The 12,565-nt window shown below is 43.1% G+C and overlaps 1 protein-coding gene across 4 annotated transcripts in view; it reads right to left on the bottom strand.

Moving 5' to 3' along the window:
• Nucleotides 1-1,466: 1,466 nt before the first annotated feature.
• The window catches only part of LCLAT1 (lysocardiolipin acyltransferase 1), a 115,404-nt gene continuing 104,305 nt past the window's right edge, over nucleotides 1,467-12,565 (bottom strand). For all 4 annotated transcript variants that reach the window (XM_082277226.1, XM_082277224.1, XM_082277225.1 and 1 more), the window contains one exon: nucleotides 1,467-5,612. In XM_082277226.1, the coding sequence (XP_082133352.1) occupies nucleotides 5,104-5,612 (509 nt within the window). In that variant the 3' untranslated portion in view covers nucleotides 1,467-5,103. The remainder of the gene's footprint in view (nucleotides 5,613-12,565) is intronic.

Below are 12,565 nucleotides of genomic sequence, written 5' to 3' on the forward strand. Positions count from 1 at the left end.
TTAAAAACTTGGGGCCTGATAGCCACTTCTGATAAAACTGCTTGCCCAGAGGCAGAGCAAGGACAGAGGCAAACTCTCTCTCCTTCACATGCCTCAGCCCAAGCCCTCTAGGGTGAAAGTCACCTTTAATGTTATAAGCACAGACCATGCTCCCTGCTCCCAGGAGCAATTTCTGGTTGAGATTCTGTGTGATTCAAAGTTCTCAGGAAATAAGACCACCTTTTCTCCACAGTACTGAACTGCAAAGGAGGGGTTTGGGGCAGCTAGAGGGTGAAAGCTTTGGCCTCCATTACTAATGCTTTCTGTAAGGACAGGCAAAACAGAGAAATACATTTTTTAATTGCATATTTGTGAGGAAACCAAGAGGAAGGGACAGCCACATTTCCAGAGTGCCAAGCCACTCATTTTGACTTTGGGGAACTCATTTGAATGCTCTGAGAATCCACAGACATGGCCAATATCATCTCCAGCTGTGCTGTCTGCTACCAGGGTCTCCGTTTCTTCTTTCTGACACAGGATACCTGCTGGAGATGTGGGTCTTTCCCTAGGGCCATTATGGCAAGGCTATTCCCAACTGGGTAAAAAGGAGCTGAGAAACAGCCCTTGTGCCTCTACAGCAGAGTAGCACTCAAGCAATGGAGAGAGAAACCAAGGGGCCTGTGACCTGAAGTTACATTAAAAAAAGGTCCTCTAAGAACATGAACTTTGCCATAGATCATTTCTTGTGTCAGTAATTACATGGGAGGTAACAGAATATGGCTAAAATGGAGGACTTACCCACCTACCACTGCCTAAGGCTATTCTTTAACAATCCTGGTTAAGCAGCACAGCAAGGCTGAAGCTGAGCTGTGGTTCTTGGACACTCAAAGGTTTCTGTGCCCCTTTATGTAGATGCTGAAAAGGCTGGCAGAGAAATTTTCCTATATTTTACAGCTGCTTGTGAGAGTCTCCTTTCTCATGCAAGCTAGCTGTAAACAGTGTAGGGGGTTTTCGTAAACCAAGACTTTTATCTCACAGGTGCAAACTTGTTATGCACAGTCTTGTTCTCCACACTGAAGAAAATATTTTGAAATAGGTGTCGTAGCATTCAGCCAATCACTCTGGGAGGTGTATGGTCAATACATGTCAACATGGTCAATATCCAATAATGTCATTTCTCTATTGTGAACCAAGTTACATAAATGAGGTGATAATTAATTAAATAACCCCATTTATCCTGGACTTCTGTGTCATTCTTCGCCCCGTCCCTGCGAACAACAGTGACACCTTTACATGAAGAAGCTGGAAGGGAGGGTAGAGCCAGATGCCCCTTTCCAGCCTCCCATGGAGAGATGGGGGATTCTTCTTCCCTCAACAGCCACAAACCATGAGTGGAGCATCGAAATGGACACCAGTCTGCCTGAGCCAGTCAGCCATATGACTGAAGACAAGTGCAGTAAAAAGAAAAGAGCAAAATTAAACACATGCAATGCTTCAGGTCTTTATTGTTGCTGTAGAGTAACTGGTACATGGTTAAAACATTCTAATAATATTATCAGTGAAATCTGAAAACTAAGGCTTTCTCCTGGTGTTTCCTTTCACACAGTGCACATATAAAATCAAGTTATAAAAACATGGATCATTTTTAAACACCACCGATTGATGCAATGCACAAAACTAGGAACTACATCTCCTATGATCAAGACAACACCTTACAGAGCAGCTTTGGGCCTTGCAGCTTTGAAGCCAAGATAAAAATGTCTTGGCCTGACATCCTGCTACCCAGATGAGCCTGATGACACACACAGATGGCAGGATTTCAACCTTCTGTTCCGAGCAGAGAGAAAGAAACCCCCTGATGCTGATGAGGAAACATTTGATTGAGCAAAGGGGAAGCAGCGTCCTTAAAACACAGCCTTGATCCCAAACAATATATACAAGACCCAGCAAGATCTGTAGGTCCTGCAGACAGAGCTCAGAGGTGCAGCTGCTGGGCTACGAGAGAAGGTGAGCTGGGACAAACCAGCTACTGAGACGAGTCCCAGTGCCAATCCATGTCTCATGGAAGAGGGTGATGTGATTCCTGGAGTACTAGCACCTTTAGCCCAATAGCATTGAAAAAATTTCAAAGTGATTTACCCAGCACAGAATCACAGAATGATTTAGGTGAGAAAAGATCACTGAGTCCAACTGTAAACCCAGCACTGCCAAGTCCATCACTAAACCATGTCCCTAAATGCCATCTTGGTGATCTTTGAAAAGGGAGACAGGGTAGGAACAAAGTACTCTCCAAGAAATCTGTATATTAGAACCTTTTGAGTAAAAAGCTACATTTTCACCAAAGGAAAAAAAATAATTCTTCCCCCAGTTCCTTAATCACTTTTTATACAAAGAATCTTCTCTATCCACAAAGTTTTTAGTTTTTGTTCAACATTTTTCCCATCTTGCATTTCTAATTGACCTGGAAAACAATGCACATAATCTAAACATTTACATCAGACACAAACCCAACACCCTTCCCTGTGAGAGGAGGATTCTTCACTCACCACTCACTCTGCATCACGGACATTGCAAACGTGACATTACCAGCTGACAAGCAGATTATTCTTTCTCTTTGATCCAAACACGTGAGAGAGGAAGACAAGTTACAGATTTTGCAGGATGTTTTTACCACATTACAGTAGGTCACATTTTTGGCTCCAGCTGGGAGAAAGCCCCTTGTAAGGGTCAACGATGGATTGCATTGACTTCATTTTCAGAGCTCAACTTTAACTACACACAGACATAAATCCTGTACTGGGCCATGACCAAGACTCACACTGGTGTTCCTGATACATTTGATGACACCACAAAGTTCTCTGAATGACTGAGAAAAGCATAAGCTGGTATTTTATGTCACCAACACATGAACCTGTCCTCTGAAGTCATTCCTGAAGATTATGTTAAGGCTATTGGAGTAGGCTGCCTATGGTTACTCCTGGTATGAAAGCACAGCCGTGGCTCAGGGAAGACTGGAAAAGCCTTTTAGGTCTCCTCTGCATTAACCACAAATGAGGCTTTTAGGTTTTCCCTTGCAGTGGGTTACCTGAATGTGCAGGGTATTAGCTGAAGAAAAACCGGGCTATGGAGGTTTAAGCTGCAACCATGCCCGTGATATCACAGAACTGCTTTAAAAAAAGACCTCAAGGCGCAGAAATGACCTCCTTCCCCTCATGACAATGCAACACCAGTTGTCAGGTACACAAATACAAACACGAAAACATCATTAAGAAACATAACCCTAAATAGAAACCTAGTTTTATTATTTTTAAGAAAAAAGGGATTAAAAAAATCGGAGTAAAACAGATGGCTTCAAGTACTTTCCGCATAATAAACTATTAGTTTTTATAAGCATAGATTAAAAAAGACTTGTCACCTTGCAAGGGACAGCTGAATAGAGGCTGGTGATTCGTTCAAAAAATGGTCTTTGAAACAAACACATTAGACAACATGCTTAGTGTTGTAATTTAGAAGCAAACAGGTGTGTCCACCACGCCGACCCAACACTTGAGATATGCAGCACAGTATGAGATACATTTTGCACTCTGGACTTGCACATTTCACAGCAATGCCAGTCAACAAACGGAGCCAGGCCATCTGGGTCCAGCTCAAACAAGCCCTCATGCAATAAAGAACAAACACTTAGTAAGTGAGGAAGGTTTTGCAGCAATACAATTGTCAAGTTGCCTAAAATTTTTGAGGTTGCAAAACAATCTAACCTGAAGACCTGAAGTGTCTCCAAAGTGCTGGCAATGTTTTTGTCTTTTTCTGTGTGAGCATGAATATTACTTTTATTATATATGACAAGGGATACACTTGAAAGTGCCTTGTCTAAGACTTCAGGTTTTCTGAATGGCATGAAAATAAGGGAGAGTACCATAATGTGAGCCCCAGAAGAACCCCCCAAAAATTGCGAAGGAGGTTGAAAAAGTGATGTCATCAGGCAAACAAAGCCAGTGTGCAAAGGGAAGATGCAGCTCTTCCCTGTGCTAAGTCTAAAACCCAAACCCATCTCTTGTACCACCAAAGGAGAGAACTTTTGCATTCCAACAGGTCTGTCTGACATGCACTGAACAAGCAGTCTTCCTGCTTATCTACATGGACACGTGAAATGCCAAAGGAAGCAATGTGAAAACCAAAATTAATACAAAAAAAAAAAAGAGGTATCTTGCCTACTCTAAAAATGAAATAAAATGCTTTCAGCCAAAGAATGTCTACAAAGATACAAGGAAACCTTTTTGAAAAACATTTTCCAGTTACTCAGAGAGGAACAGCTATTTCTGCCTCTGTGAGAAAAAAATACCATTAAACCAATAAAAACCAGCTCCCCTATCCTGCAGCTCTGCATACTACAGTAGGAACAAGTCTCCCACAGCTAACAGGGAGACTAAAACAGAAAGAAACAGTGAGAGATAAAAACTTAGCTGCACAGGTCTATTAAATAATCAGCAAACACTTAAATGGAGACAGAGCGAGCACTGTACTGTTTTCTGTACTATGACACAAGACTGCAAGGCTTGAAAATCCTCCTGAGTGACCAAGCCAGAATAGTTGAATAGTTGGTAGGTTCAGTAGTGTTTGGAAAAGCTTATGCAAAAATATTACTTCAAAATAAGTCTGAGTATTTGAAATAGAAAAAAGAAACAGAACAACTTCTCCTTCAACTTTCACCTACCATCAAAACTTAGCAGTTTTCCAAATCCGGTGCTTACTTCATGCCAATGTGACTACGAAGAAATCATACATCTGCCTCTCTTAGCCAACTGTTTGAGTTCCTACATGAAACTTCAGTGCATGTCACATTTATTAATGTCCTTATGATTGTTCAATAATCCAGCAATTTGTTTCCTAATGACAGCAGAATGCAGTTGCTAGCTGCTTGTGAGAGCAATGTCGAAATTACATTCAGAGATTAAAAACTACCATTTTCACGTGTAGCAATAACTAACATTTTTCTTTCTCTTCACAGAATCATGTGCAAATGTCTAACAATGGCGACAGTAAAAGACAATTCTCATGCAAAAATTGTTCCCTGTGCATCAGATTTTCAGGGCATCTCAAAACCACCCTTCCTCGACCCCAGAACTAATTGATTTTTACTTTTGTGTCGTGAAATTTCTGTTGCTTTTTAAAATACCGATGGCAAGCGAGTTCAATGAGTTCCAGCCCACCAAATATCTTTTGCTGCACAACGAAAAAGACGACCATGGCTGCAAAGTACCACTGTGCAAAGCTGTACAGGTAGAGCAGCACGAGCATTCCCAGTGGGAACACCGTCCAGTACAGCAGCGAGGCGCACTTCACCGCCAGGACCCTGAGCTCGGATTTACAGGGCGGGATGATGCTCTGCCCCGTGGCACTGAAGCGTTTTCCACCTTCGTAGAAGTGTCGCAGTCTCTCCTCTTTCTCTTCCCAGCGCTTCTGGCACCAAAGCTGCAGCTCCTCCTTAGAAGTGGGCACTGTCTCTATGGGGTATCTCTGGACGTGGAAGTGAATCTCCTTTGGGAAGTTTCCTTTCAAAAGGTGCTTCTCTGTCTGAGGAATGTTTTGGGGGTATGCCACAGTGATGTCATGGATGGCATCGAGATTGTCACCTAGAAGAAAGGTTTGGGGGAAAAAAGATGAATACAGATCATGCAACACTCAGAACACTAATCTGCTTCAAGACATGAGTGAAAACTGTCCGAACTATGGCAGAAATCCCAGAGATACATTAACTATGCAGACTGTGTTTCACCCGCTAGAATATCTGAAGGCTGAGAGGTCGAACTTTTCCCAATCACTGCACGTTCTGAATCTGAACAAAAAGCTTTGGGAACAAGATTATACACAGCACACACTAATGCAGAATTACAATAGTAAGAGAATTAAGTCAAATGTAAAGGAGAGAAGATGCACATCTTGTCTTAGAAAACAAGAGCTGTATGTGAGTCTGACGTTCAGCTGTTTGGGTAAAGGGAGCGTAGCTAACCATTCAAACAGCAATTGCAGAGTAGAAATACAAGGGGATATTGATGAAAAAACCCCTACTCTTCATTAGCATGCCTGATTGAGCCAACATTTTTGAAAGGATATCAGTATTGCCAAAGCAGGGCTTGCTAGAGCATCCCTTGTACTAAGTGTTTTTACATTTTGCACTTTCTAAATACCGTCTTTATCCCCCGGCCTCTGAACAGACATTCTTTTTAGATTTCATAAAGTAAATTCTGCTAGTGTAAAACTGATCTAAAAATAGGCATGTGGTGCACTGGACGTTGCATAACTGTTAAGTTCTGCCAGCAGTGATTTATGTTGCTGTTTTTATTTGGCTGGCTGGCTCAGGGCAAAATAGAATTGGAGACTAAAAGCTGTCTCCAGTTGCAGCAATTGAAGACCTTTGTTCTCACAGATGATGCCACCTCTTGCAAAGATGATCAAAACCTACTCTTTAGCCTCACTCTTCGTTTTCATTTCCTCCCCATCCCTGGCATTTTGGTTTTCCTTTACAGCCCTAAAAATGACAGGGCCAGAATAGAAAGTTACTTTAAAAGGCCATGTTCAAAATGATGTATCTAAAGTTCAACTCCAAATATCACAAGAAGGGGAAAAACCCTATTCAGCCTTTCAGAGTATTTTATGATTGTGCTGTTTTGAAACGATCTCTCGGACAGTTTTGTGGCAGGTTACTTGGGGTTTTAAAGAGATTTATATGGCTCCCTGGAGGTCTATCAGGGAAAAACTCAATATTCCATCTTTTGTCTAGCTCTGGGATCACCCCTGAACTGAGCAGAGAATCCCTGTGTTCTGCACAGGTACAACCTTTCAGATCTCCTTCCAAGAGATGCCAAAATTGGACATGTCTTAGATGCCCAGCCCTAGCAAAGGGAAATAATGGTCAGCCTGTTGCACCTTAGCACAAAACGTTTTAGTTTTGAGAACAGCTTGCACTTTTCCACCCCTATTCCAAATACTTCTACCATCAGAATTACAGCCATCCTACAGGACAGACATCCACCCCTTAGTTCCTGGCCCAACCAGGGGAAGGGCTGCTACATAAACCTCCAAGAGATTTCCGTCTCTTACAATCTCCTTCCGCCCAATCCTCCATAGCTTCCCAGCTCTAGTGGAACATAAAACCTACACACTTTACCCCAAGAGGGAGGCCAGAAAGGTCCAGTCTTCCTGATATCCTTGCATCAAAAAAGCCTTTTATGAGAAGAGTTTTTGGCTAGATGAGTTTCTTGCACATCTTGCAGTCATTCATGTCTGGGCAGCTGAACTATCAGTCTGCCAACTACATGAACTACTTGAAAAATCAAGGCTTGACATTTAAGGGCCACTGGCACACAGATAATAAATCATCAGATATGCTTAAGACACAGATTTTCTGACTCTGTGCAAGCAGCACAAGCAGGACTCCCTGCACTCACACAGCTGGTCTGATCTCTTTGGTATGCAGGTGTATTTCTCTCCATGAATTCCTGATCAGAAATAGGAAAGCCTCTACTCCTTGCCTATGGATCCATAGCATCCCCAGACAAGATACCTTCCAGTGAGGCTTCCCACCAGACTCTAGAAGGTCTAGACTACAATATGGCTTCTTAGTCAGCCAGAACAAAGTTCAGAGCTGCACACAGGAGGGTGAACGTTACTTTTTCCACATGTGGGGAAATTGAGGCAAAGGAGGTTTACCTGGCCTGCTCTGTGTGTCCAGCTGGAACCAGTATCTCCTAATTCCAGCTGCAAGGTTCATCTATGAAAGTGTATTTTACACAAGAAGAAAAGAAACATCAAAGGCAAATTTAGCATATCTGAAAGAGCAGAAATATCAGAAAGAGAGAAGACCAGAATACCGGGTTTTGTATGCAACAGACCCCTTGCTTGGGTCATACATATTTAAGAACTCCACACAAATGGCAGCCTGAAGCTTTAATTCCCTGGTAAGGCAAGTTACAAGACAATCTGCTAAGAGGAAGAAAAGTCACCACAGCAGATGAAGGTAGACCATTCATGAGAAGGGACAAAATTCACTTAGGCTAGGTTTAATCAGGCAGCTCTAAACCTGCATCCTTGGAGCATCTTTACCGTCTCTTCCCCTGTGAAGTTAGGCTGTTGTCTCTGCAATCTGGAGATACCTAACAGCACGTGTTTCAGGTCAATAGCAAAGTGCCAGTCAACCAGAAAATCAAGTGATCCTAAGTGAAGACACAGTGCAGTCACTGACTTAAAGATGTTTTTTCCACCTGAATTTAAAGACCTGCTTCAAAAACCTGTTTCTGCTCATTCTAAGAAAAAATTTCCCTAAGGGAAACTGCATCATCCTACTTCTCTAGTAGGTCGAAAAAGAAATAAGCAAACTCAGATACTTAAATATCTGTTCATAGCTCAGAGAAGCTGTTGGAGGACAAAACACTTCTTGCAATATTTTTAGTGATATCTGAGGATCATCTTTGTCCTGTGTGTATCCATGACCCCTTGAGGAAGGAATGAAGGACAAAGGAAATCAAATAATGTTCAGAGATTTGCATCTGAAATCTAATTAAACTAAGAAACTGCCATTTAGGCTAAAATGTCAGGCAGGTAGCCCAGCTCCTCAGGACAAACAGAAACACCAATTTCAGTAGCTTTACAGTCTCAAGACTCTCTTCCTGCAGTAGAACTATGTATCCTTCATACCCATGAATAATATTTTGTCTTATGCTTTATTAAAACACCTCAGAAAAGGAAAGCTTACTGCAGTGCTCAGGAGTGAATATAAAGTCTGTTTCAAATTATTGTTAAGTGGCTGTAAACTGCACAACATGCAGACGATGATTAATCCATGTGGCAGTCTCCATTTTGGGATGACAAAATGCCTCAAAAGCACTATTCTTTAACTTACTGAACTTTCTGTGCCCTAATCAAAGTTATTTATATTTCAGCTCCGTTGATACACGACGTTACTTCAGGCGATTACAATGCACAGCTGGTTGCTTTGGGCACTGTGCTCAGAGGTGGCACAGGGAGAACTTGACCAGGCTCAGGACGAAAATACCAGCATCAGAGAAAGACATGTTTTTTAAAGAAACACCTCCAAGGGAAAATGAGGACGTTTTCCTTCACTACACCAGTTGTTCCATCAGAATTTTTACCCTGCAGTATCTGGTAGCCCAGTACAGCTCAGCTTCTGAAGCCCCCTGCCCCAGCAAACCTGAGCACACAATCCCAAAATGCTCACACACAACACAAGTGTACTATACACGGGCACAGCCAGCCAGCCACGGGCCAACGTGGACAGAAAACAGCTCTCAAGCAAACAAAATGGCCCCATGGTGTTCCCCTCTCTGGCTCATTAGGATAAAGACCTGTCAGAGGGAATTAGACACAGGCTGTGGATGCCTCTATTACTGCCTGTAGCCAGTCTATGCTGCAGCTGGCCCGGATCCTTGGTTCTCCCAGGTGCTGGTACACCTGGACACACAAGCCCTCAGGGCCACAGTCCTTCTGCAGTGGTGGTCCAGACTCCTTGCATGCACTGCTGACCTCTCCAGTAACTGGCTTTGCACACTGAGGGCCACCCAGTAGCTGGTCTTTGGATCCTCTCTTTTTCAGCTGCCTGTTCCTTCCTTAAACATCCCATCATAAGCCTTGTCCAAACCCCAAATGCTCCTCTTTGGCATCCTGTAGTGAATCCCAGAGCCCTGCCCCAGTCTGTAAGGTGATGGACAAGGCCCTCTCGCTGTGACAGGTGTCACTCCTGGCCCATGGGCTGATGGCCCCCCTGTGACAGCCCTTGGAGGAGCTGGGCTAAGGGTTCTGTTCCTCCATCTGAGCTTTGGGGTTTTCCCTGCCTGCCCTTCTGCCTCTGTGCTCCCTTGTATGGGTCCAGACAAACCTTTTATCTCATTACCTATTATAAACTTTACAACCAAGAGCCTCTTACTAGGTTCAAAATAAAGATGTTACAGGTAAACTGAAAACTACTTTTAATTGTGTGTTCAATAATACCATGCCAACACAGTATTTTAATTCTAGGGGAAAAAACCCAGCCTGAATATAAAAGGCAGGATTAAATTATTTTCAGCTTCCTTCAAACACATTCACAAAGAGAATATTGCAGTGCAGCTACAATTGCAGACAACTGCCAGAGGTGAAGCTCAGCCCTACAGCACGATCCCAAATAAGTGGAATAAGCCCCTGGTCCTGGATGGATGGGCCCTTTCCCTGTGCTAAAGCATTGCTTGGGAGCTCAAGCACAGCCTGTTTCTCAGTTCTGACTCACACCAACTACAAGGACACTTGCTCCTACCCAGCAATGCTGAGCAAGCTCACTGCGAGACAAAGAGATCTGTACAAACAGGGACTCGAGGGCCAAAATGATTCAGAACAGGAGCTCTGAAAGCCAAAATGACCACCAGTGAGCTAAAAAAGATGATGGCCCAAAGGCAAATCCATGCAATGAACTGCTCAGACTCTCAGCAGCCTCAAAGGTGAATTCGAGTCTCCTTAGCATTAACAGGGGTGGCTGTTACCCATTTCTATCCCTAGAAAGGATCTCAGCAACCCTAATTTGTCCTACTTTAGTTATCATTGACATTCCTTTAAACCTTACAAGGATTATACCATCTCTTCCCCTGCTCTGATCCAGCAGAGAGGATGCTATTCTTAACCAGGGTACATCACAGCAGCAGCTGATGAGCTGCTGAGCCACCAGGGGAGAGGCACATGGGAGATGCTCTCACAACAGAATATTCATTCTTCAATTAAGCTGCTCTGTTGAAAGTGGGACCTCTATGCGAGGCCCTTATCCATTCATTCCATCTCCCAGCTCAATGTAACTGCTTTCTGCTGCAAAGTCCCTTCACTGCACAGCTCCAGATATTTCATACACTTCCAGGCTTCCATAAAACACTGGCAGTCACTCGCCCACCTATGCCTTAATATCCTCCACCCTATACATATTTCCTTAGGAAATTCGACAGGAGGAGGCTTGGCACTTCTATAAATAAACTGATCAGCAAGGTCATCAAAGAAAAGATAGAAACAAGTAGAAGAAAACTTGTCAGGTTATCCAATATGTGAGTATTGTATGTCAGCCTTAGATACACTTTTAGACATTAAAACAAAAGCCATCTAAAACTGCTTACTGGGAAATATTACTGTCTTGGCTCACGAGATTTAAGTGATTTTTCTCTGAGAACACAGTATCAGGAGGGAGCAGCTTCAAGGATTTACAGCCCCTCCTGGGAAGTATCATGCTTGTGAGGATTTAAAACTTCAGGCAGCCCTCCTTAAAGCAGCGGTGTCAGCTGGGGTTAATCTAAATCACTTTCAACTCAGTAGTTATTGGAAATCTTTTTTAGGTAAGTGTAGCAATCAAATAAGCAAACAAAAAAAGACAGAATGATAATGCTGGCTTTGATTAACAGAGAAGAGTGATCCTGCATACCAATTCTTTCTATACCTATCTGATTTTCCACTGGCATTGTGATACAAGGAGAGAGGGAGACCTTCCACCTGCTGACACGAAGGAGTTAAGGACACTGCACCTCTAGTCCCTGAGGGTGGGAGCCAGGGGAAAGGACAGCCCTGTCTGCTTTCTGCTCCCCAGTAGGAAGGAAATGTGCTCTGGGTGCTGCATACAGGAGTAGAGGACTACTGGGATCCCACCCCAGGAACCTCCAGCCCAGACAGTACAAAGATCAAGAGATACAAGGATATGCTCACAGCTATCAGCAACCATTACATGTGCTTAATTCTTCCCCTAAATACATTTAAATCACATCGTTTTGCAGCCTGATGCTACATCTCATTAATGTGTAAACAATACCACTAACTGAAGTTGCTGAGAGAGTGGTGGTGGGGAGGGAGATCAGCTTTGACTTTGAAATCTCTGTAAATACCTCATTTAATTACTTTAAGACCAGACAGAATGTTATCATCATCTAATCTGATCTCCCGAATGACATAGGAGCTTATGCGGAATGCTTTTGGTTTTGCCATGGGATGTGGTGAGACAGACATCCGCACTGCCCTAAAGCTTTTACCATGAGATAAGCAATTCCCCATACTAATCAGGGGGGCGTGTATGTGTCTGTGTACATTATTTTTGTACTTCTACTTCCTGACCACGTAACTTGGCTAAATTAGAGAGCTGTCTGCTCACAGAGGTAAGTGGTGGTATGATCTGTCAACTTCGTAAGTTGCTCCTGAACAAACTCAACCTACTCAGTTTCTGAAATCTCAATATGAAACGTGGCTTTTAAAGCTCAAATCCCTTTAACAGCTTTTTGAATATCTTCTAATATTTCAATATACTTTTCAAAGCCTGGGTGCTGGAAACAGTAGAATTTTCAAAAAATGGCCTCATTAAGTCCATACACAGGCATCTAGTACTAACATTCCTACTTGCTTCTTGTTTTTCCAGTCTTACCTGTGATAGAGCCTGAGATTCTCTCACCCCAGGCTGGTGTCTGCTAATTGGTTCCACCAGCTGCATCCTGGGCTGCATCGAAAGCAGCGTGGCCAGCAGGTCTAGGGAGGGGATTCTCTCCCTCTGCTCTGCTCTAGTGAGACCCCACCTGGAGTG

This window comes from Coloeus monedula, assembly GCF_965178545.1.
Source record: "Coloeus monedula genome assembly, chromosome: 2".
In the NCBI taxonomy this organism is placed as follows: Eukaryota; Metazoa; Chordata; class Aves; order Passeriformes; family Corvidae; genus Coloeus; species Coloeus monedula.